Here is a 27,705-nt window from a genome sequence, read left to right on the forward strand (position 1 = left end):
TGCAAGCACCCTGTGATTACCAAAATCAAAAACGTCAAAATCAGTTGTTAAATGTGACAGTGAATGATAATTTATCGAGGCTTAAAGTAAGGTATTTTATGTCTAAAAGTGTCGCGAGTAATTACTTTGCCCTATCATAAAACAAAACGCGGACACATTGACGATAAATATCCTTCGCTCGTTTCACCTTCCGTACTCTAAATTCAATCGGTCTGACTATAGTTTATTGAATTCATCTGATACATCCAATATAGTGAAAAAGCAAAAAGAGTTTACAAAGTGTGATCCTAAACGTAAAATAAAATAAAAAAAAAAAATTAGAAACAATACAACCACATGCACATATGAATTGAGATATTTGGTTTATGCAAATTATAGCCTAATACAATTTGCAACACTCTGCATCTAAGCTAACGGCTTTGAAGTACTTATCATCAACTTGAAGAATATATAAGTACATGATGCTGAATCTTCGATGTAGAATATTTTATGCACTATTGCTGTATATCAATACCACATTCGCATGGGGTAAGTAAGAAATTCAATGCTACCAATAATATAAACGTGTGATATTATACAATGAGGTTGTATAATTTGTACTTAACAAACTTCTGAATGAATTGCAAACTTGCCCGTCGAATATTTGGAATTAATTATTTTGCATTTGCTAAAGAACCTCAGCAAATACAATATGGACCACTGATAGGTTAAATTCCTTAGTTTTCATAGATTACGATAGTTATTAAACTGATAAAAAAGAGGCCAATGTTAACATGAATGTAATTTGGTGGTATTATCAGTACAATAATGCTAACAGTAATTTAATTTGCGCACGCATGAATGCTAATGTTGTGCTTTAAACATATTGAAGAGCTTCATTCAGGGTGAATTCTTACGTAATAAGAAAAAGAAGTAGGAAAGTTGAAAAAGTGCACATTCTTGGCAGCATTTTCTTGACTTTCGTGGAAAGTATGGTTAGCTTTTATTTCAAGGTCGCGACATTTAATTGCAATACCCTGCTTCCGTATCAAAAAGAAATGTTGGTTTTTATAGGTATGGTTTTTATGTATGTATAAAAAGTTATTTAGATCAGTGCATACCCAGCAGCGAATAAAATGCACAATTCATCGATGACAAGTAACGGCATTTGATCTCGATTTTTTACCTATTCAAAATGCATTCAATTCAATATTGAGTGTCAGTGGCGGTAGGTTGTAAGGGCTTCGGCTACATTGCTTTTTGGACAAACGGCTATCCGAAATCAAGACCGAATGTTTTTTTTGTACCTTTCTATCACTAATTATCAAAAATTATGTCATTTTTCTTTGAGAATTAGTAATCAACAAGTGAAAGTAGATAAATGTGTATGTTATAACATAAATAAATAAATAACACATAAATGTAGCATAGTTGAACCGCAGTTTTATGTTTTATTTACAAATATTTATGTACATTTAACAAAATTCTTTATTTTTTGTTTGATATTAAATGTTTGAAATTTTATTTTTTTTATATAAATAATATAATAATTAATATAAATAGAGTTTTACCGTAGCTTTTACAAAGAATATAATAATAATAAAATAAAATAATAAATAGTTAAAGCTCACTCATTCCTTAGATGTTCTGTTGGTGGTTTTTTATTTTTAAATAAGTGTTTTTGCCCAAAAAGGTTTCGCCATCAATTGCCTGTCACTTAAAGATATTTGAGGAAAAAATTATAGAGTGTGCACGCATATTGTGACGCGATAACATTATTTTGTAGTCGATTCTAAAGTTGATGGTGTGGGCATGCAATCGCTGTTTTGCTGCTGGGTACATACATACATTTGTATACGTATACATTCATGCACATTCATGTACATAAGTGAATGTTCATTAAAATTAGGTTTTTTGGCCAAATATCACGACTAGGATATTTAATATGTATCATTCTTGGAGAAATATGAAATTCTTATCACCTAACCGGATGTGAACTAACGTTCTCAAAACATACATACATTATCGTGATATCTGCGGCAGGCATGACTTTATCCTCTGTTACAGTATTTATGTATATACATTCATGCAAAACATGCAATTTACCAATTGCTTATGGAAAAAGTACGAGTATTTCCTTATGGTTTGATGAATTATAGTTTTGCCGGCATATTCGCCATAGTGGTTGTTATCGCTGTCACGTAGGCATTTGTTTTCTCTCTCACATTGCTAGGGGTCTCATTGCTTTCGTTTATTGTCTTTGCCATTATATGTATGTAGTATTTATTATCTTTGACTTAAGAGTCGTTGTTTTGTTTAAATACGTGCACATAAAAAGTCAACAAGAGCATATTTTCTCTATAGTAGTGTGAATAGTAAATACACAAATGTTTGACTTTGACTAGTTTACCTACCTGAGTATTATAATTGTTTTGTTATGTTGTTGTTGTTGTAACAGCATAAAGATTCGCCATACATATTTGGATAATGCTGCTGGAGTGGCAGTCCTTGGTCCTATGTAAATCGGGTCGTTCCGGTAACGTAGAACCGGCTTTCGTAGTTTGTTTGTTATCATACGTATGCACATACATACCTATGTATGTATAAACAAAGTGCAATAAGGATATGGGCGCAGAGGGGGTTCTCCTACTTTCTAAAAGTGGGGTCTCCAGTTTCTAGTTTTCTAGTTTTTAGTTGTATGATTTCAAATAATAAATACATAAAAATACTAAATGTTATGGTTTATTTGTATATTAAATTTATTAATTAATGTATACATATTTATATATATATGTATATAAATATGTATATTAATGTTTGATTTGTATTAAAATATGTTTGATTCGATGCACTTTAAGTTTGTGGATCTAGATTTGATAGCTATATCTAGATATATGTACATATGTATGCATACTAATATATATATTGTTTTATTAAACAACAAAATTTAAAAAAATCGCGAGATACATACATATAAATATGTATTGGTTTGCTTTTCAGGTGCCATTTTTTTATAAAAAAAATTAACTTTTTAATTATTCTTTTTTATATATAGACATATGTATGTACATATATCAATTACTAATATGTAGTGAAATTTTGGAATAAAAATCGTAAGGTTATCTTTTGTATAAAAAACGACACTTGACACTAGTAAATTCTATACATACATATAAGCACTGTAAAAAGTAAAAACTGTAGCATATTTGCATAGAATTCGTTTTCGCGTAGGCGGCCTGCAAGAAGTCAATCCAAGAGCTCATCCGTCCAATAAATACCGGTTACGTTGCCCACAGTAATTTTACGTTAAGTTGGCTTTTAGCTGTTTTTCAAAAATTATATGTATATCAACCGAGTTGGGTTGGTGCGCGACTACCATTCGGAATTCAAAGAGAGAACGTCGGTTCGAATCTCGGTGAAAACACCAAAATTAAGAAAAACATTTTTATAAAAACGGTCGCCCCTCGGCGGGCAATGGCAAACCTCCGAGTGTATTTCTGCCATGAAAAAGCTCCTCATAAAAATATCTGCCGTTCGGAGTCGGCTTGAAACTCATTTGTGGAACAACATCAAGGCGCACACCACAAATACGAGGAGGAGCTCGGCTAAACACCCAAAAAGGGTGTTCGCGCCAATTATATATATACATATATATCAACTCAACTTGGGGATAAAGAAATCCACTATTTTCTCGGTAGATGGCTGTAGTGATCAATATCTCGTAAAGTATCGATCAAACAATTTAAAATTTATGCTCATTGTCAAGGTGACATTTGACACTAAAAAAGTTATTTTGCTGTTTTTTGTTTGTTTCATTCAGTTGTGAGTTACAGGGTGTTAACAATAGAAGTCAACAAAGAGAAAATTCGGTACATTTTATAGTTTTGCTTTGATAAAGGCGAAAATGCAAGCCAGCCCGGTGAAATTGTGAATGGTGTTTAAAGTGCCGATCCTGCAACAGCTAGTTTCGTGCAATTTTGATTTCGTCGATTCCGTTCAGGCATTTTTTGATGTTAAAAAAAGTGTAGATAAAATCACAGAAGCTAAAATTGGTCATAAAACAGTTTTAAACCATTTGCGCAAAACAAAAAATAAAAATAATGGATTTCTTTTTCCCCAAACCTATATATATTTTAGAGTTTGTAAACACCTACGCCCTTATTATTCTAATTCTCTTATATTTTGCCATGCTGCTTTGCTATTATTCGCATTTAATGTGCTTTCTTGGGGTCTGCGGCATCTATGGCATATCAGCCCTCAATCCAATCTTTCGTTTGTCTAAAGTTAACAATAACTTTTTCACTTTAATGCAATGCATACTTAATGTCATTTGACCATGATGATTTAATTATTTTTGCTTGCGTTTACTTTCGCTAAGTCATCGACGACTGTATCGAGCAGCGCTCACAGTTCTTGCTGCGCAAGTTCTTGAAGCAATAGCAGACACAATTTTTATAATCAAACATGTGTGGAATCCAGGATAGAGGAGTAATACTCCGCGCACTAAACATATAAAATTTTGTGCTATTTCATTTTGACATAGACGGTGTTTAGCCGTTTAGTCCCGGGCCCGAGTTTTCCCCTCGACCGCCCTGCTTGTACCTGATTAAGTACTGCACGTTACACATATGTTCGTATGTTGCTGTTGGAATTATGTAGCGATTAGCGTTTAAAATAAAGTGTTATGTAACAGTATTGACAAAATTGTATGTAATAGTACTGCTTTTTACAGCGTCTAACCTGAAAGTGTAATTTAATAGAAAAAATATCCCTATTTATTCGTGGAAAAACTGGCCTAAACATATTGCTCGAGATCTAAGCGGCTATAGACATAGTCGCTTGATCCACAAACTAATGTTTCGCTTGGCCAGGAGCGGAGTTCTCCAGCGAGCAGAGATGTGGGGAATCGAAAAGAGCACATACATATGTATGTATGCATGCATGCACGACTACATATTATGTCATTCTGAAAAGATTCAGACCCAGCAAACTGCAGGCTTTTTTTTACAATTTCATAAATATCCCAAGCTACTAGTTCATATAAATTTCTGCAACCTCTGCATGGTGTCGAATAACGAAAATTAAGAAATTCATACAAAAATATTTACGAGTATTTATGCGCTTGTACACAGACTTATGCACAAGCGCACAGAAATTGATGAGTGCACAAAAATAAATAGAGAACGCTTCAGTTTTGACGAGTTAATTTTAGAGTTTTTGTTTTTGGCATGTAGACTTGATATGATTACAACTGCGAAAATTTTCGAACGAATGTATGCACACGTATAAGTGTGTATGTACGTAATTATGTGTATACAAATAAAAGTAATGGGCTTTTATTTAGCTTCATTTGCAATTTGAAATCTGAAGTCCTTATAAAAGCAAACATCAAATGACGGATTTCGATGGAAAAACGACGTTTGGAAAGCAAGATATTATACACATACATATAACATACGAGTATATTGGTAAAGCTTACCTAAACACATGCATATGTATAAGTATATAAATTTTTAAATGAATATAATAAAGATTTCACAATATTAAATTGGCAAAAAATATATATGTATACATACTCAAGGACAAACTTATTCACACAACCACTATTTTTTTATTCAAGAAGTTGTTTTTTCAGAAAAAATTAATATAATTAATTTTGTTAATTAATTAATGTTATTCTAAGAAAAATACACAAATTTATTATTTATTTACAACTAATATAAACTTAACAAAACTTTACTCCATGAATGAGAAATTATCAAAAATTACAGAATTCTTCATATTTTTAAGGAACAAAATTATTCACAAATAAAATATTAAGTTTAATGAAATTTTAATATTTAATAGGCACTCCTTTTTGCCTGATGACTTCATTAAGTATATTTAGGATAGAGTTAAATACTTTTTAGTCACATTAGGCATCAAATTTCGCCATTTCTGTTGGGGTACCTTCATTAGTTGGGTTTTGCTAGTTATTTTAATTTTAGCGATACGCTTACCCACCTACCACATATGTTCGATAGGATTAAAATCTGGAGACTGTGGTGGTGTTGGAAGAATGTGACGCACATGGTGTGTATATTTATCATACATCGTAGGCAGTATGCGAACTCCAACCTTTTTTATGGTCTATGCTATACCAGGTACGTTTCAAGGTCGTTCGAACTGTTTTCGGATGGACTTTTTTATTAACACGAACTTCTGCTACCACTTGCGTTGATATAATTTTTGGACTATTTTTTATTTTACTTATTATATGACGTTCATCACTGAGGATCAATTTGCGAGGTCTTCCAATATGAGGTCGGCTCTTAAGATTTGTTTCCCTTTAAAATGTTTTATTATGCTATAAATATTAAAACGACTGTGATTCACCGAGTTCTGTACATAATTTGCCCTCTTTATACATATGCAAAATTATTTTTATTACAGCTTTAGTTGTGTCTGCTTGAAAACTTGAAATGACCAAATAAGTTCAGTTTGCAATGATCATATTCATAATGGAACTTATTCGAAAGCATAGGTTGCTTTGTTACAAAAATGAAGTCGGGTAAAATTTAAAATTCATACCTTGTGTGAGTAATTTTGTTCCTTAAAAATATGAGGAATCGTTAGGGTTTCGTTAATATTTTATTTATGGTGTAAAGTTTTGTTAAGTCTGTGTTAGTTTTAAATAATACAATGAATATGTGGATTTTCTCAGAATACTGTTCTAATTATATTATATTATATTATCTTATTGAATAATTTTGTCCGTGCGTGTATATATAGGATGTAATATATTAAGTAGTAGTGTTGGTCTAATCAGGTATCAACGCGTTTGGATTTAAATAAAGTTGTTGAGAGATAAGTTTTTAAAGTTTTCAAACGTGTTTAATTATACGATATTCGGTTTATATTCTTATATTTGACAGATGTAAATAAATGAATATCTGTAGACTTTTGATTAGAGTATATAAATCGACTTATCACTTTTTACCTGTCAAACGTGAAATTGCTGGGCTCTAAATCTTTACTTAAACTATTAATTATTCATAGCTTTTGTTTTGTAGTTGATTTAAAAAAAATCCTGAATCTAAAGTAGTTACTTCATTAAATGATTTCATCAATTGTATTAAAAATAGTCAAAAAATGACGTATCTACATATTATTTTGATCATGCGCGTATGTTAGAGTGGAGTGAATTTGTTTTTTTTAATCGCTTTTGGCAGACCTGCAAGAAGTTGGATTTCTATCGCAGAAATAAAAGTGCAAAATATTACTTATTTCACCGTATCTTAAGAGGTGCCCGACCCCACAAAAAAAATTTAATTCACAAGCGCGAATAAAACTAGTTTTCAAAAACAAAACAAAAAGAAAAAAAAACAAAAATTTTAGGTATCACGTTTCTATAAATGAACGAAGTATAAAATAGTTTTTCTTAGACTTGTACATATGTATTTATGTTTTCTAAAGATTCTGACTAAGAAGCTGAAAATTTTGATAAGTTTTAGAAATTTGTTGAGTTTTGTATAATATTATATATAGAAATTTTATTTTTAGAGACCGTGTTATAAAAAATTAAAAGAAAATATTTTGCATGAACAATATTGCGAATATTGTAAAAAGATGAAGAGGCTTAATTATGGGAGCATAAATGTTGTTTCCGGCCATTCGGTTCATTCATTCTCTCTCACGAATCATTGATCTTCGTTGACCACGAAGTCTCGGTTCTTCTTATCAGAGGTTTTTATATCTTTTTTTTACACGTTTTTTCAGGGATCTAGGGGGGATTATCTAGCGTTTGAAACTTAAAATAGCTTTAAGTAAGAATTTGCTTGTCCATTACCAAGAGTTCCACGTACGCATACGAGAGGTGATAATAACATAAAAATTAAAAACAAGTGTCCGCGTACGACCGTTAGAGTGTTCTGTTAGCGGAGTGAGATTTGTTCTAAAAAGGTATTGTAAAACTTGGGTTTTCTACGAAATAATGGCAATTTCTGTGACAGCATGAAATATTACCCAAAAATTGATGGTGGCATGCTGCTTGTTCAGATCTGAATCCAGGTTGTTTTAGCAACGTAGGATCAACTATCGAGGGAACGTTTATGGTCTAGATTGGCTGTTTTGCTTACGGCTCGGATCCTGTTATTGGTAGAACAAGGCTTTAGTTGTCGTCGTTAGACCAACATAAACTTATTCTTTACTGGATTGACGGGTATAGCAATATTGCCGGTAGATATTATATAATATATGACATATTAGATGACATGACATTATGTTCCCACGACAATCGATTCTACAGGATTTTTATCCTGTCGACTGTTATATAACTGTTGATGAGGTTAGGGATAGTCAGAGGCCCGAAAAAATGATGGTTTTCTATACTTTTTTTTTTGCTAGTCAATTGCTTTATTTTACAAAAATAAAAATATAGCATTAATACATCAAATTTCGACTTGACTTAAGCAAATTTAAAAAAAAAATGTATAATTGTAAAAGTTATCATCACAAGTCCTTGGAGATTCATCTAAAATCAATCGGACAAGAGAAATTTGTTTTATTAATAGATAATCTGATCGAAGCTTTTTTTCAAAATTAACAATATGGCGGCCTCAGAAAATATTTTTCAGATTTTCGAGAAAAAAACCGACAATTAATAAAAAAAAATCTAAATTCTTGAAAAAAAAAATTCTTCCATCAGGCGTTTTTTATGTTTTTCAAAAGCAGTATAAATTTCATTGAAATCTACCCAGCGGCTTTTAAGTTACAATGATCACCAGTTCAAAAAGCTTACTTTTGAGAAAAACGCATTTAAAGTTTTTATTTTTGTTTGCTTTTGCCCGAACGGCGTTTGTTAATTGTTGAATAACTCGAAAAATATATGTGGGATTCACTTCAAATTTTCACACAATATTTTTAAGATATTATACTTTAAGAAAATGCAAAAAAAAAATCCAATTTTTTGAAAACCTAACTAACTTACGCTGTTACAATATCATCTACAACAACAACAGCTTAACATTACAAGGATATGACGAAAAATGCGGTTGTACAGAAGTAAACGACGTTAGGCATGATAAATGATAAATGGTCTCTTAAGATTAAGATTAAGCAAATTTTCTATAAGGCTTCTGATTACACCACTGTGCTCTTGCAACAGTGATTAGGGGAAATGACGTACGCCCATAAGTTCTTTCTACAGAAATTGTCAAGGTGACTGCATAGGGTTATCTAATTAAACACAATTCTTCAATAAAAAATAGAGAACATATAACTTTGTTATGAGATTATTCACGATTTCACATAAGCAGGAATCGCACACCGGAGTCTTCTATTTTCCGTTATGATATACTCGTACATATAAACATAAATTTTAAGTTTACCAATTAAATAAAAAGCAGCTGATTTCCCCTTATTAAATAAGTCTGCCTTAGCATTTATGCATAACCAATTCAATGACCTTAAAAAAACCTTGTATCAGGTCAAAATTAGAATGTTTTTTGCAAAAAATCATGAAAAGTGAAATAAAACTATCAGTCAATAACGAACTACAGACATAAATAATATTTCGAAAGTTGTAATATAATATTTACCATACGTACACAAATACTGCGAATGCAACGCAATATTTGTTATTAATTAGTCAAATGTTAACGACGCGCTTAAGACAATAAAAACAAAAAGTCTCACCATTTACTTTAGTTACCTAGACAGACAAGTGTGTATATGTACACAGGAGATTGTATTATAAAAACTAATATAATCGTACCTTCTCGAATATATCTAATTTGCTTTTGGATTTTCGTGCGCTTGTGTTTATTTGTTTTGTTTTTTTGCACAGCTTAAACGAAGTCAATAACATTTTGACCTAAAATGAGTTCAATCGAAAAGTGAATAAAATAGTAAAAACTACAAACTGAGTTAGCGATTTGTTTGTTGAAAAGATTTAACGCTTTTAACGTTACTCCATACGCAGTCAACAATGGACTCGAACGTCAGTATTATAGCAAGAAGTCACCGTAACAAGTGAATTTGTGCGTGACTAGCACTTGGTGTCGAGTTCGATGGCTATCGGGATAAATGGCTATCATTAAATGTTACAAAAAGTTATTGCTAACAAAAGTTACCCCTCGGTAGCGATGGTGTATTTTTGAATGCGTTTTCGCTATGACAAATATTCTCATAAAAACCATCAGCCCTTCGTATGTTATTGTTTTAGAGTTATTGGTATACCATTTCACTCCAAGATAAGAAGTCAAACAAAATCGTAAAATTTATGCTCGGCGTCACTTCGTACTATGAAAAAAAAATAATTTGCGTTTTTTTGTTCGTTTTATTCAGTTGTGAGTAATTCGGTACATTTTACAGTTTTTCTTTGATAAAAGCGTGTATTAGTATTGCAAGAAGAGCACCATAACAAGTGGATTTGTGCGTGACTAGCACTTACTTCGTGTCGAGTTCGATGGCTATCGTGACATGAACATTAAATGATAAAAAAATTGTTTTTTTTTTCTAACATTAGCGCTCCGTAGGTTATTGTTTTAGAGTTACTGGTATACCATTCTTAAATGGTAAAATTTCACGATCCTGTGATTTATTCACATCGCTGCGACGTGAGATAATGACATTTTACGCTCAACAATTCTCTCCATATCTGGAGAATACAATTCGCTTGCATTGTGTGCTCGTTTATTTTCATTCTCCGTTTTCCATGTAAAACAATCTTTGCGATTATTATTATCTAATAGCTGCTGCTTGCTTGCACAAGTGAAAGTAGTTCTATTTATACATATGTATGTATATTTTTCTTGACCAAGGTGGCATTGTTGAAGCGCACGGTTAATAAGAGTGTGAATCACTTCACCACCTTTTAGAAATATTTTTGAATACGGAACTCAAAATTCCTGAACTGGTAGTAGCAGCATCTACTTCCGCATAAGCACTTCAGAGCACACGCCAATTTGTTTCCCTCGCTTTTTCATAATATTATACATATTTATGTATGTATGCATATTGTTAATATGCATGTTTGCACGCTTTCCATATCATATTTAGGCGTACAAATTATTAATACACCTTGCCATAAAATGTACTTCGCGCGATTTATGACATTTGCCATAAATCAAACTTTCCTGCAACCTCTTCACGCTCGTCGGTCTTCATTGCGTATTTCAACGAAAGCATGCATTTCTCAGTAACTGGGTTTTCACTCTGAAATGTTAGCTTTAAAAATATTCTCGTAATTGATAAGAAATATATTCGGTTATTTTCAATGTTCGGAAAACCTGTTTCAGCTGCAGATGTGTGTGTTGCCTGCCCCTTTATATATTGGCCCACCATTGACATCTCAAAAGATTCGATCTTGTTGAATAAAAATAGACATGTGGAGAGTTTGTAATGAATTCTCCGTTTGAACACGTCCGGCACCATTCACATTCACTTACTCTTACTTACTTCCCAGCCTGTTTATGCAATGACGTAAATTTTTCACGATTCACGTTGAAGAAAGCAGTTGAGCGTAGTTGATAATCAAGAATATGCAAATCTTTTTTAGTATGAAACAGATTCATAAATATAAATCGCACCTACACATGTTCGTACGTATAAAAATGCACGCACATGCTGCGGGAAAGAAGAGAAATGCACCAATAAATTAACTGGTTCGTTTGTACTGAATGTAGAAGCGTGATTAATTTGCGTTTCCGCTCTCCGCAACATAAACAATTACATCCTTTTTCCTTAATTTACAACGACCTATATTGCATCCATACTTCAATAGTTCGGAACAAGTAACAATTCGAAGAATTATTTGCAAATGTATAAAAAACCAAACTGTGTTCTAATTCGCGCTGTTGCCACTGTCGTAATAGTCGTTGGGGTGGCTTATTTTGTACTATCCAGGAGGTCCTTGGTTCGATATTTGGGAGATACAAAATTTCTAGATTTTTTATTTCAAATTTGTTTTGTTCTATTTTTTAAATTATTGCTCTTCAATTAATTCGTACATTATAAATTCGATAACTTACATTTTATTAAAATTGAAATGTTGAATAGCTTACGTTAATTGTATTTGAAAAAGCGAAATCTTATTTTTCAGCCCGAATACAACTAAAAATGTCGTGCGTTCCCCTGAAAATTTACGTTGCTGGAACGACCTTAATTTGAATGCGGCCAAGGATCGTAACTTCAGCAGCATTCCCCCAAAACTTTTAGGAAATGTTTTACGTTGTTATAACAAAAACAACTAACTGCTTTAGAAACCATAACTATCTCATTACGGCACAGAACGACGTCACATTAGAGGTTACATTTTATATTTGTCTTTTTTTTTTTTAAACTCTCGTCATTTTATTCACTTTCGATGCTTACAATCACCTATTTGACATCGTTATCATCGGCACACGCCAGCAATTGTACGCTTTTATAAAAAATTGTGCCTGAGCGATTAAATTGTGCGTCGCGTTCGATCTTTTCCAGCATCAGGTTAAAGAAGTCGCACGATAGCGAGTCACCCTCGTTTGGTAGTTTGGCGGGGATACCAAATTTAGACATCGCCACATATGTATGTATAGGCAACTCCTTTTCGTGCAGTCGAATGCATCTTTAAAATCGACAAAAAGATGGCGTGTGTCGATTCTCCAAGCTACTAGTTTATATAAATTTTTGCAACCTCTGCATGGTGTCGACCAACGAAAATTAAAAAATCCATACAAAAATATTTTCGAGTATTTATGCGCTTGTACACAGTCTTATGTACAAGTATACAGAAATTGATAAGTGGACAAAAATAAATAGAGAACGCTTCAGTTTTGATTTTGGAGAGTAAATTTTAGAGCAAAGTTCAACATGGAGATTTTTCCCGCACAAAATGAATGTCTCCCTTGCATTGAATTGACACTTTGTTCCCTCAAAATTAAACTGTAATTCCATTTATTGTTTTGCGTGACATTTCAGTTTGACCTTTAATTAAGGGGACGGCTGTAAGGTTCTTCCATCGGCCAATAAATCCGCATATCACGACAAGTGGCTGCATGTTTGCAATGTTCGGTGATGCGGCAGGCCCAAGGTGCCTTATATGTGTTCTGAACATTATTTTTTAAATCGTATTTTTGTTTCATATTACATTTGCATTGCAACCAGTAAATAAACTAACAAACAATTTTTTTTGGTTTTTGTATAATACAATTAATATGATAATGCTTTGCATAAAACTTGTAAAGGAGTTGATTACAGCATGAGGTGGAGTGGCTTTTTGCGTTTTAACTTTTCAAATCACAAATCGTATAGCTCCTTTAAATAATACACCACAAAATATTATTTCAAAATTGGGTTAAACTTAATGTGGAAGTAAAACGGTTGAAATCAAATGGAAATAATCAAAATTATGCGTATGCCAATTTATTTTCAATAGATTTTTTAAAATTCAACATTTTTGAGTTGTTTAGAAGAGTCCAGTTTAAACTTTGTAAAAATTAATCGAGATTTACCAACCCGTCTGAATACATCTACAATTGGTTACTGAACACAAGCGTAGATTTAGACGAACAAATTCTAAACCGTTTGTTTTTTGTGTAGAACTTTTTTGCGGATTAGGTACCTCAATAATAAAAAAAAATACCATTATAACTTTCAAAAAAATTCGACTGAGGCCACACCACTGCCAAATATTTACATCTATCATGAAAACTGCCAAATGTCAGTTTTCTAATTAAAAACAATTGGAAGTGGAACTACATTCTTTATTGTACCATTTTGAATATTATATGAGCACATTTTTATTACGAATTCATGCCTCTTGAATTTCCTTCTGAGGGAAAATAAATCTTAATACACTTCTGTTGCTAATGTTTTGCTCGCTATTGTATTGTGTGCGTTGGTTTTTATGATAATATAGACATATTGGTACTGAAAATCAATTTATTGGACTTAATTAACTGTCGTTCATTGAAACCACCCAGCAACAAGAAAAAAACGAGCTAGAAAAAATAAAATCGAATAATTTAAATGTATTTTTTTACTTCTCTTGGTGGTGAATAAAAAAGCTTATTTTGTATTCAAATTGATTTTGAACGTTAAAAAGTCGAAGCTCTTTTATTGTTTACTCTTCAAAAGTTTAGCACTCAATTCTTAAAACTCGTTTATTCACGTATGGATGTATGTATTATGTATATACTATATTATATGTATGCGCATTAGGGTGTCCGTTATTTACCAATTTTATTATTTTTTTTGCGACGCCCCCTAAACTTTTAGTTTTCCGTCTAAGAAAAATTATCAGATCAAAATCAGCTCTTAATATTCAGAATAAACCTTGCCCCAAACACGATATATTTCCCATATAAATTACATGGGATTTTGCTACTTTTTGGAATAAACTTTTTTTCTCTAGTATGCTAATTTACAGCTATGAAAAACACATATTCTGATGGCAGTTTTAACTCTCTACAAAAAAGTTCTTTTAAAATTTTTCGATAAATTGACTCCTTTAAAAGTTAATCGAAGTTAAAGTTGAACTGTGTGTAAATTTCAGACATTTTCACTTTTGCAGCAAAATTATTATTGTTGTAGTAAACTTCTCACGTTTATATAAAAAAAAATCAATGGACCAGAGCCAAGTAAAAATTATTCAAACATTTTTCCATTTACAGTATCGAATCAACTAATATTTCTGAAAAAAATCATCAATTTTTGTCCATTGCTATGAAATGTCTTTTTTAATTATTTTTACAACCATTTCTGCCAACATATAATATATGCACACTCAAGCATATTTAGTACTTTACACACAGTTCAACTTTAACTTCGATTAACTTTTAGGAGTCAATTTATCGAAAAATTATAAGAGATCTTTTTTGTTGAGAGTTAAAATTGCCATCAGAATATGTGTTTTTCATAGCTGTAAATTAGCATACTAGAGAAAAAAAAAGTTTATTCCAAAAAGTAGCAAAATCCCATGTAATTTATATGGGAAATATATCCTGTTTGGGGCAAGGTTTATTCTGAATATTAAGAGCTGATTTTGATCTGATAATTTTTCGTAGACGGAAAACTAAAAGTTTAGGGGGCGTCGCCAGAAAAATAATCAAATTGGTAAATAACGGACACCCTAATGCGCATATTTGTGAAATGGTCTTATTAGCAGGCAAATAATTTTTGCTGTAATTTTTCCCAGCTCATCAAATGGAAGTTTGCTTCCTTCATGTTATAATTTCAGTAGTAAAATGTCAGAAAAATTTATTTTTATTTGCTCATTGATTTTGAAATAGATTGCAACAGATAAATTTATTAAATAAATAGACCGGATAAAATTCCAGGTTATTCCGGTAACGTAGAACAGTCGTGGGAACTCGGTAAAGTTCTGTGGAAAAATTTAGCCCTCTAACTTTTCGTATACCTTAAGAAAGGGTTAAAAATGCCAATTAAGGTAGGAGGTAGAGAGTTAAAATGTACTACAAAGAAAATCCTCTTTAAATTCTACATGTTGGACTAGCACTGTCTTCAGAAAGTAGTTTTTTGCGTTGAATCATTCTTGGTGAATCCTGTTTACTATTCACCAGAGAGCCGTTCACCTAACAGTCGGTTTCGGTCAAGTGCAGAGGTTATCGGAAAAATAGAAGCGTGTTTTCAAGGCGTCGACTAGTAATAGTTTTTTCTTAGAGAAACTAAAGAAATGGCAGAAATTTAAAAGGGGATTATGTGGTCGTTACGAATGCAAGCACTTATTGATCGACTCTTGTAAAATTCACTTGCACTTCAATGACCACGTGTAACTCTTATAAATACATATTTGAATAGATTAATGAAGATAACAAGAAATTGAAACTTAAAGAATATTATTTGTACATTATTAAGTATATCTATCTAAGTACATCTATGAGTGTGCACTCTTTATAATTTAACAATTTTCACATGACAAATGTATTTTAGTAAATGACGAATACTCAAAATGCTTGCTTATAAGAAGATCACTCGAATATTTTCTTATTAAATTTCTCTCAGAATTGGCGCAATACTACCGTCTGAAAATTACAGACATTTGATATCTTGAATAGAAGAAATCACTTTAAATTGTTACGACATATATTTAATTCTTACTGAAAACTTGTTTGTACGGGTTTTCGAGTTATCTAGGATACTTCATATTGAGTTGTTTGCAAATAATTCTTGAACTTAAAAGCATACGCACTTATAGTAATGTCTAAAATTTTCAGGTACGTATTTCAAAACTACAATAAAAGAATTTTGTTCAACGTAGAAACATTTTTTAAGCGGTTTTTACTATTTATTCATGTAAATTTCGAAAGGAAAACTAAAAAAAAAAAAACTAAAAAAATTGATACAAAATTTGTGTGCCAAAATCATCTATCCAGTAACTGTACAGTAACTTTTATCAGCTTTTCCATACAAATATTTTCAAGTTATTATTATTATTACTAAGTTTGTATAATAACAAGTTATACAAATAAAGGGTTTTTCAATAAGGGCGGGTAGATGTTGAAATGGAATAAAATGCCGTTTGCTGTGTGGCACGTAGCGCCGTCCTGCTGGAACCACATGTCAGCTAGGTCCATATGGTTCAATATGGGCCATAAGAAATTGGAAGGGCCACCACGTCTACCAAAAAATGGGCGCAATGCGCGCAACGTTTGCGTTAATGAACGCTCATTTTGATAATACAGTTTTATTTATCATTTGAACGTGCTGTTCAATCGTGTAACTTGCCATGATGATTTGGCATAAACAACTGAATAATAAACAAAAGATTTGACAGATGTCACCAAAACAAAATGGCTGCCACAGGGCGCCAAAATCGACCCGCGCCAATTGAAAAAAACCCTTTATAAGGAGGCAGCAACACTAGCAGCATCGGCCATCGGCTACATTTTTTTTTTCAAGTTATTTTCCAGCCTATTACAAGTTGAAAGAAAAGAATACATTTTTAGCTCATAAAATAAAATTCAACTTAATGTGATATTTTGACTTTTATTTTTTTCAATCTGAAATGAAAGTCACTTTATGAAATCTTTTTTCTGCTTTTCGTAACAGTTATCTTGGACTTTTGTTTTACTGTCCCAAAATAAAGAAAATGTAAGAAGTTTATTTATTAAAATAAAACCTAAAAATTAAATTAATTTTTTTAAGATAATCGTTTTAATAAGAGCTCATAATTTTAAGCTAATAATGGGGCATGACCATGCTGTCCTCGAGTTGGACGTATGTATGTATCAATGCGTTGGAATTTAAAATAAATGTTGGAGAAGTTCATGATATATAATTAAGGAAAAGTAACAAATTTTATAAATTTGCCAAAAGCTATTTTTATTGAGCAGTTATATCTGGCCGATTTTTATTTTTTTACCATATTCATTTGAAAAAAGTAATAACGGATTCTTGGTCTGGAGAGAGAAGCTTAAACTTTCTCAATTTATTACACGTTTTTGCATACAATTTTGTTTTCATCATCTCCGAATAAAGATAAAGCTGAACCCGACAAATGCTTGTCATTCACAAGTACGAGTATTCCTTCCTCTCGGCTTGACAAATATAGACGCTTCCACTTTAGCAGAACGTCCCGAATTTATATAAGGCCAAAGGCTGTCCTTTCAGCCGTATTCCCTATTGACCATATGTACTGCTACAAAACAAAACTATAGTAGCGATAATTGTGCGCATTAATTCGTCCTCGCGTGGCTCGAACCAGTGCAGCCATAAAAGCTGTTCGAGAAACAATTCACAGAAATCTCCTTAGAAAGCAGAAAATCCTGTCCAGGGAAATGAATGTATGACCAGATCCAAGTCAAGACGAATTAGAGCATCTCCACATGAAAGCATTCCGTCGCTCAACTGGTCATCTTTTGATAACGCGTTTGTAGAATATTAGACTCGACAGATGCAAGCAGCTTCTTCGATGGCACGCAGTCAACGGCCATGAACAAAATCTATGCTACAGACACAAAAAATGTTGTTCCAAGGGTTCAGCGTGGCCACCATCTAGCTTCCGCAACGGCTTGGTGGGGAGTGTCTTGTAAAGGCGTTACATCTCTTCATTTATGCGAAAAAGGGGTTAAAACCGGGGCAAAAGTGGACCAGGAAGATGTCTTAGAAGACGTGGTGAAGCAGTTTAGCAGTACTCTGTTCAATGGAGAGCGTTGGATCTTCCAGCAAAATTCCGCTCCTGTCTATAAAAAACCACCCAGCAGTGGTTATGGGGGGGGTAAGGGATAAACGCTAAAAAAAACACTTTTTTCATGAATTTATTGTAGCGAAACGGTTCAAGTCAGTTTATTAAAAGTTGTTGCATATTATAAAGTAACATTTCAAGAATATTTGATAAAATTTTCATGTAAAAATATTGCAAAATGAGCGAATGAGAGCACATTTACGTAGACGTCTTTTCAAAAATACATTTTGCAGTAGTCAGCATATCTCAGCGTAGAATCATCTGAAATCAAAAAAATCGAATAATTTAGTTAAAGTATGAGTTAAACTTCCCCCCAACGTTTATTTTGACGATTTATTTTCATTTTCAGCCATTTGGTAGTCGTTTGAAGTAAAAAGTGATTTTTGACGAAAAAATGCCGCCATTTTGTAGGTGTAAAACCACCTTAATATAAAAAAAAATGGCGAAAAAAACGTTGTGGGGAGGTTTTTTATATGTAAAATATGTGTGCAAAATTTCAAAAGGATCGGTTGAGTAGTTTTCAAATGCCAATGACTACGCACTTTAAAAAAAAAGGTTCGAGAAAACCGCGTTTAAAGTTTGTAACGGACTACGCGCGCAACTGCTGCGTCTCGGCAGATGTTTGAGGCGGCTCGGCTTTATGCTCTATAACTTAAAAAGTTTTGCTCGGATTGACTTAAAATTTTAACACGGTATTTTTGAAATGTTTTACTACAATAACATGCAAAAAAAATCGATTTTTATCCCTTACCCCCCCCCTTAAAAAACATTTCTGGGTTCATAGCCGCAGAAGATTGGCCGTCTGGAGGTCCAGATCTGAATCCATTGGGCTACAGTTTGGTGTCAGAATTGGAGAACATGGCCTGTCGCAGACCTCACAGAAATTTGGAGAGTCTCAAACAATCTTTGGTTCGAACAGCCATAGCTGAATTGTGTAAAAGCAAATGGTGGCCATTTCGAATGAAGATTTGAAATGATTTTTGTTTTTTAATATTTACATGATTAAATAAAACTAACTTCATTAAAAAAGAAAAATTATACTCCAATAAACCAAAAACGATTTAAGAGTCAAAACATAAGAGATAAGAGCCGAAATTCTTGAAAAAACCACAAAAAATGGGTTAACAGAGTGGGCTAGCCATGTAAGTTAATTGAGTAAAACTGTTTAATAAAAGGTTTTCCTTTTTCCTGTAAAAAAAATTACAGAATATTTATAGCCGACTTAAATTAAATTATAAACGCTGGTTCACCCTGTACTAACCGAATTCCAATCTTTAATGCACCAGTGTTCAAATAATCCGTCTGTGCAGTTTGGAAAAAGTGCTTTCGAAAAAAACATTTAAACAATTTTTCAAGCAGTTTCGAGGAACTGCGCAAAATCAAGGATTGAAAGGAAATGTTATATTTTATACCCAACTGGATATTATTTTTGTTTGCACTTTTATTTAAATCAACTATAAAAATTTTTTTTCCGAAATCTAGAGTGATGTTTAGCCCTGGATATCACAGAATTTTATTATATATGGAGAACTAGCTTTTGCAAGGCTAAGGATCCGTCTTTAAATATCTAGTGAAATAATTTTTTTTGTTAGTTTATTGTCGGCAAAATTTCAACCAATTACTCTCTCCATTCGGCGCTCATTTTCAATACTTTTACATAAATGCTTTATTTTGTTGGTTGTTGTTGTAAAAACGCACGTGGAAAATCACATGCTTAGTCATACGCGCACCGGTTAGATAAAAATAAATTTGGCATTTTGAACAAGTGCGCCTTGCTCTCCGCTCAATTTCAATTAAATAATGAATTGCTCAAATCTACATACATACACTATGTAAGAATTGTATGTTCCCCTGCGCTTTGTATATATTTTTAAGATCTATTTTGATCACCAACATTTTTTATACGTACATACATACGTACGTACATATTTGAAAATTCACGGACGACACTGCTTTTTGGACTTTGATAATGCTTTGCTATTCGATTAGATTAGATGGTAGTTTCATAAGAGGATATTTTTAGGTACACACAAGCAGCATTGTGATGTTAGGTCAAGAAATTAACTTATCTCTCATATAGTAAAAATCATTGTGTGCTACCCATGTTTGTCCGATATGATACATCAATATAATAGGCCTCTTCTTTTCGCTAGCAAGTGGCGGATAGATGAAGCAATTGGTGTAAATGAATTGAATATTGGCAACGGATAGATGAAGCAACTGGTGTACATGAATTGAATATTGGCAACGCGGGATTGGGCTGCTTTAATTGCATCTGTCTGTAAGTAATACCAGTCTAATGAGCTATAGCCATACTCGCTAGCGGTGAATCTTACTCGATAACTTTGTTTTTGTTTTAGCAATCAAATTTTTCGTCAAGTTAATCGAGCATAGATATAGCGAGCGGGGAAATGGCGAATAGAAGCGGCCTATTATATTTTTTGCTTAGCAACTTTATGTATTTGTCTATCCCTTAAAACACTTAAGGTACTTGACCACCTTATAAGTTTCAAAAAATTAAATTTTTTTTTTTACATTTTTTCAATCCTTATACTTTTAAAAATCATCACCTGAAACTGTTTTTTTAAATTCGAATTCTAACAAAGTGAAATCAGTGAAAATGTGCAGGCGCATCCTGCACTCATTACTTGCAAGTTTTAACTTTAAACGCGTTTTTCCAGAAATTACTTTTTTTCGAATGGCGGACACTTTATCTCCGAAACTGCTTAGCCGATGTTAATGATTTTGGTCTTGTTTTATTTGTTAAGATGTTTTGTATGTCAATTTACCACATTTTGCAAAAAAAAAGTTAATAAAGTATTGCTTTTTAAGCATAACATTGTGAAAAACAGGGGTGTTTTCTTAACTTTTTTTCAAACATCCGCCATTTTTTTATTATTTTTTTTTTGTCAGTTTGTGGTAAATTCTCACGCAAGGAACCTTCCTTTTGAAAACTTTGTTTCTCTCTTTTGTTTTAGAATTACCATTTCTAAGATTAACTGTCCGCCGCAAGACATGATTTTCTTCAGGCCTTGACTTTGGCGCCTCCTGGATATATGTTAAAAAAAGAAATTTTAATAAATCAATTTTTTTTTGTATTATATAAGCTCTAAATAAAAATTAAAAAAAAAAATTTATTTTAATATATTATACAGAACATGAAAAAAAAATTATTGAATATGTTGTACTTTTTAGCTTTCCAAGGTGGTCAAGTACCTTAAAGATTTCAGGATCAGATTACGACATGAGAAAAGGTACTGTTGAGCAAAGCTGGTCGATAAATTCACTTGCGCATTATTGGAGATCTCTAATAAATACTATAATACCCGCTAAGGTTGCGAATTGAGAGTTTATCTGCTTAAAAAATCCTAAGAATCGTTTTTTATCTAATGTCAACCAAATGGACATCTTCTTCCTTCTTCTTGCCTTTTATATTTTACGCCTTTGCAACATTGTGTGAGCTGTAATTCAAAATTGTATGTAAAAGTTTGGTATTTTTAGCATAAATTTACAAATAATGTTTTCTTTTACGTGCTTTATTTGTTATTTTTAAGTTAGTTGAAAAATTCATCTTACCTAAAAGATGGATTAACTTGTGACAATTTCCCAGCGATGATTTGTTATGATTTTTGATGTGGATTATCAGGACAGTAGTGATTGATGTATTGATCAACTTATTTTGGCGGTGAAGCACATATTTTGCCACTGTGAAACGCGGGTACAACAAGTTCCAATGTGGCCGTTGATCCTTGCACGGTTATTGTATTAAACCCAATCGATGCTGTGCGTCTATTGATAACACAAGATTATTATGTGGCATATCGTGAGATACAGTCATCCTTGGGCATTATTGGGACCAGCATACGTTTAATATTTCATGAATATGTGGTGGTCAAGAATTTTTTTTCTTATTGGATACCCCCTAATTTGACAATTGCCCAAAAAAGGACACGTGTCACTTGGTTTAAAGAAATGTTGAAGACATTCAGCCGCGGTAATTCAAGGCATGTTATGACCTCGTAACAGGTGACGAATGTTTGAAATCGACTGTATGGATATTCCGAGACGAGCTCAATCCAACTATAGTTGCTCGCGGAAGAAACACCTCAAAGCAAATGGTCGCCTGTTGCGACCAAAATTATGCAAGCTTTCAGGCATCAGCTCATGAAAGGGAGGTTTTGAGTACTCAAAATATGGAATTAATGGGTCATCCACCTTATAGTCCTGATTTGACATCTACTGCTTTCTTTTTCTTCCCGAAAATCAAAAATACCAAACGAGGTCAACGTTTTTCAATGCCTGAAGAAACTTTTAAACAGTTCGTTTTGGAGGTATCCTTCTCTTAGTGGCAAAAGTGCTTTGAAAATGGGTTCAGGCGAATTCAAGGAGAATAATTTGAAAAACAAAAAAACCATTTTCATTATTATTTTACAGTGTTTTCATTATTGGACCCAAATATAAAGGCAACCCTCGTTTCTCCTTACAGCGACAATATGTAACCTGCGCTTTATCAGGTATACTTGGTTTCGTTAGCATAATATAAAATTTTTAGCTACATTTATAGATTGTATTTTAATGAGATTTGACGAGGAGTTTAAAAAGCTCGACTAAGACGACATGTAGGTACATACATATACGTCAACCAAGCAGTTTAAATGTCGGCCTACCGTCAGTATAGTTCATAAAATTACGCATATGGGAGGCCAAGCGACTCTTAACTTCTTAAGTGTTTAAGTGGAACACACTGGATATAGCCAAGGTTATGCTGATTTACATTTACAATGATAGCTTTGTGAGATGCTGTGTTATTATGATGCAGTAACCATGCTTTTTTCCACAAATTTGATCTTCTACGACGAATTTGCTCTCTTGTTTTTTTTTTTATAAAGCATTGGGTATAATTGTTTACCTAGCTTACGTAGTGCATTTTTTATATGGGAATTTAATCGTAATTTTTAAGCATTGGGGTATGGTAAATATCAAATAAAAATGAATAAAGAGTGCGACCAGCATCAAAAATCTTTGTTTTTTTGTTTTCTGGGCCACTCCCATGCATACCTATATCCTTCAAATTAGTTCAATTACATGTGACTTTATTGTTTTTATTTTTTTTTGCAGATTTTGCTGTCACAACACCATCAAAAATAATTTTTTACGATGAGCATTGGAGCGAGGTCACTTCATCCGCTCATAAGTTTCAGCATCTCGGCGCACTTACATTTGACGAAGCCGAAGAAAAGGTATATTTCACCGATGAACAGCACCACAATGTCAGTATTTTCTCTCTAACGATACCCAAAGACTATGAAGATCCGCATTTAATAGAGAAAATGGTGCAGCGCACAAAGAATGAAGCAATTCGTTCAATTGCATACGATCCACTCGATCGTAAACTCTATTGGAGTGATATATTAAATAAGAAAATATTGATGGTATCTGTTGATGCTAATGATTCTACTACACCAAATGTGTTTATCGATTTCACACAGGAAGATACACTGCCCGATGGCATAGCTATAGACTTTTGTCGTCGTTTACTTTACTGGACCAATTCTAATTTTTCCAATTCTAGTATTGAACGTATTGGTTTAGATGGAAAAAATCGTAAGCTGATTGTACGTGGAAATATGTTTGCGCCACATGGTATTATCGTAGATCAATTGACAGATCGCATTTATTATGTGGTAGCTCAGCAGGGTATTCATTTCTCTGTGGAGAGTGCGAATTTAGATGGCAGCGACCGGAAAGTTATAATGAAAGGACTCAATAATGAACCTTTTAGTTTGGCTGTAACAAAGAATGCGATCTTCTGGACCGATCACACAAATCGTGCCATCTGGGGTCATGCGAAATTTGCCAATGACACTGAGTCGATAGAATTAGATGCAGGGGAGCAAGAAGAAGACGATGGTGATGGTGTTTACGAACAGAAAGCGGGTGCACGTATGGTCCTGCAATTTGATGACAAACCACGCGGAATAGTGGCGCGTGTACACTATCTCACCAATTCTCTAAATGATCAGCACTGTCACGAAGTGCTTTCGAGCATTAAAAATCGTGTGCTTACAAAATCAAATGATAGCGTGTTGGATGTGCATATGAATTTCTTACGTAAGAATTATTGCCTAAATGGCGGCGAGTTCGTTCCTCAAACTACTAGATGCATTTGCAAGATCGGTTTTAAAGGCGCACGTTGTGAGACCAACGAGTGCCTTAACTACTGTATGCACGGCACATGCGTTATTTCTTCATTGGGCTTACCAACGTGCGAATGCCCGCATAGCTTCTATGGCAGCCGTTGTCAGGAGCGCAAGTGTGCCGGTCATTGTTTGAATGATGGACGTTGTGTTATTGAGGATTCAGGCGAACCGAGTTGTGAATGCAAAGACAACTTTGGCGGTGCGCGATGTGAGCATAATTCCACAGAAATTTGTGCGCTTTATTGCAAAATTTTAAAACTGGACGCAGATGCTTATGTACCTTTCGGCTGTCATGACATGTGAGTATCATAAAATATTATTGCACATTGAATTTTATTGTTTTTTGAAATATAGTTGCGAAGAACTAGCACAGCAAAGCGATTATGGTGCCGAGACATATGCCATTCCGAAATATCCCCATTTGGAGATGTGTGAGCAAGTGAATCCATGGAGCAACACCGTAATAATTGTGATCGTTTGCGGAGTTGTTGCGTCCCTGGGATTGATGGTTTTAATGGTGCATGGGTTACGTCGTTTCTATAAACCAGCACGCCCACGCATAAAGAAGACGTTTGTGGTGCGCAAGCAAGCTGCCAGATCAACAGATACGCCACTAACTAATCGCCCCGTTGCTACTGAACAATGTGAAATTACAATAGAGAATTGCTGCAACATGAATATTTGTGACACAGTAAGTTATAGACATTTTACAGTCCATGTCATTTGAAGCGAAATACGATTTAATAACAGTGAACTCTTGACAAAATAACCAAATCAGTTTTGAACCAATAAATTTGGGACCTCTTAGAGATTGAGAATATTTACTAAAAAAGGGGGGAAAATCGCAACCGTATTGCTTACCCTTCATTATATACTCGCATTTTATATAGAGTACTTGCTTTTTTATATGTACTTAAAAATTCACACCTTTTGCTCCTCATTAGGTCCAATATACGAGTATAAAGGCATGTGTTGACAACAAACAGTAGTCTGTCAACAGTCCTACCAGAAATCCCGAGTTTAAGAGATAGTGAAAAGTTAGTAAGCTTACTGCTGTAAGACTTGTCCTTTGATTTATAAATCTTGTAGTCATGCCTTGTCCGCTTGTCGACACATTTGCATCGTTTGATCATTTGTAAAGGGCCCGGCATATATTCCATGAATGCGTGTAGTAGTCTTAAGTTACCTCTAATCGTATTACCTCCTATACCTGTATGCCCCGAAATCTAATTTATTTACATATTCGTTATTGGGATATCCATCTACTATAAATGTTATTTTCTGGTACTACTGCCTTTTATACTGCTAAGTTTTCTGCTTGGAGATGAGTGAAGTGATCGGACAGCTTGAAAATTTAGAGCAGTATACCACGACTCCCACCTATGCCTCTTCTTGGAGTCATTTGTGCATATGTTGCTACCCTCATACTCTTAGGCCATCCATCTATTTACCTTTGACGCCATAAAACAAGAAGCCTTTAAAGCTCAGGCCCGACTCCACGTGCTGGACTTGTTAGGGTTAATGATTGCCTTTATATTTCTGTGAGATAATCAATTGAGCGAAGGAAAGCTTCTGCCAGACCAGACATATGCTCATTTCACACGTACATATTTACGCACCTGTTCAGATGGCAAACAAGCAACCTAAGCGGAGGCTGTGTTAACTTTTTCCGTATATCACCAACACAATCTCAGTTTTTTCGTAAACAAACTGCTGTCATGAGCCCGGTTACGGCGGCCAATCAGCTGATTGCTTCTAAATCGCCAGTTAGCGGTCTGAAATCTTTTCACCATGCGAAGGTACCTCTTATGACATTAAACACCTATTCATATGCCCATTTAAACGCACTCATCTAACACCATCTCCCTTTGGTCTCACTTTGTTAAACTGCCCTTTTCCTGGGTCTACCGTTAGATTTGGCTAATGACGGCGGCTGATGGTTTCGCCGTTTTAAGTAGGGATCTATTAGCTAATACAACAACATCAACAAGCGAATTATTTCTCAACTTTCCAGCTTGAATTCTACAGGACCTCCACCGGCGAATTTAAGCATTTATTCGAGATTAACTTTAATTCGAAACTATGAAATTATACTGTTTGCTTTTTTTCGGACTTTCGTTGCTTGTTCGTATTTAGTTGTTTTAGCTGCTACAAAGAACTACTTAAATCTAAGAGAATATGAGTTTTAAACTACATTTAAATTTATGAGCCCATTTCCATCGGGGAAACCATCCAATGTCTACCTATATGGGAAACCGTGAAAATTAATGCCTAAGTTCATCTTTTAATTTAACTGGCCCACTTACCTAACTTTTTATTTGCTTGACTTGTTTTACCAAAAGTACGGAAATTTGTAAATGCTTTGAAATTTCAGTTTATTGAAACCTAAATTAATTTGAATATATTTACAGCCATGCTTCGATTCAAAACTACTCGAAAAAACTCTTTCATGCAACTCCAAAGTCAAGGAGGATAAGAAAATGCTAATAAATAGCATGGACGATGAACTTTACTAATGAAGCATTGAAAAGCGTGCAATCGAAGGATTCACTTGCGATGCGGATACAGTACGCGCAGTCAGGGACTGGCATACTTCCTCTGCGCGCAACAAATGGAGAACATCTACAAGAGGCCTTATACAACGACATTACAAAAAGATCATGCAAATGTAGAAGAAGAGTTTGAATGACGAGGAGTAAGAGAGAAATGGAGCAGAGTGTCTGACGCCACGGACAAAATGTATTTAGCACAAGTTCCTCGTTCGTAGCAACAGACCACACAAGTTCAACAAAGGACAAGCTTTAAAGTAGTACTACATACACTCAGAAAAAGTCACAAATAGTAAAATTCATGTACTTATTATTATTTTTTATTTACGTATGTGTATACCGACATACATATGTACATATTATATTATTTTCTTCATTTATTGACGTACTTCATTGAAATTTCTTGTTTGTTTTAATTATAGTTCAGATTATCAAATATGCACTGCTAAAGTACTAATTCCTTTTAGTTGAATTTAAATCTATGAATTATTTATTACTGAAGTTATGTACAATTATCATTTGAGGTTCAAAGAAATTATTGCTAAAGAGAAAATATCAAATAAGGCTGTATAAACACGTTGAAAAAGTGTTGTAAACTTATATACTTAATTTAAATATACTTAAATAAAAGAAATTGCAGCCAAGTAAATAACAAAAAAAAAAAATTGGTTGTAATAGCGGTTCATGCAAATTACATGTTCCCTGTTGTTTCAAATTCGAGGAAGTATTATAAGTTAGTAAAAAAATCAGAGATACTCTTCCTAAAGTGGGACAGTAATGAAAATATGGAAATAAAGGAAAATTGGTGAAC

The 27,705-nt window shown here is 33.4% G+C and overlaps 1 protein-coding gene across 1 annotated transcript; it reads left to right on the forward strand.

Moving 5' to 3' along the window:
* Nucleotides 1–57: 57 nt before the first annotated feature.
* Nucleotides 58–27,623, forward strand: LOC129243055 (protein cueball). The gene is made up of 4 exons (XM_054880136.1): nucleotides 58–528; nucleotides 23,264–24,644; nucleotides 24,700–25,036; nucleotides 26,757–27,623. Exons 1-4 carry the CDS (start codon nucleotides 459–461, stop codon nucleotides 26,859–26,861), a joined length of 1,893 nt encoding a protein of 630 aa, XP_054736111.1. The 5' UTR covers nucleotides 58–458; the 3' UTR covers nucleotides 26,862–27,623.
* Nucleotides 27,624–27,705: the final 82 nt, after the last annotated feature.

Source organism: Anastrepha obliqua, chromosome 3 (assembly GCF_027943255.1).
Source record: "Anastrepha obliqua isolate idAnaObli1 chromosome 3, idAnaObli1_1.0, whole genome shotgun sequence".
NCBI lineage: Eukaryota > Metazoa > Arthropoda > Insecta > Diptera > Tephritidae > Anastrepha > Anastrepha obliqua.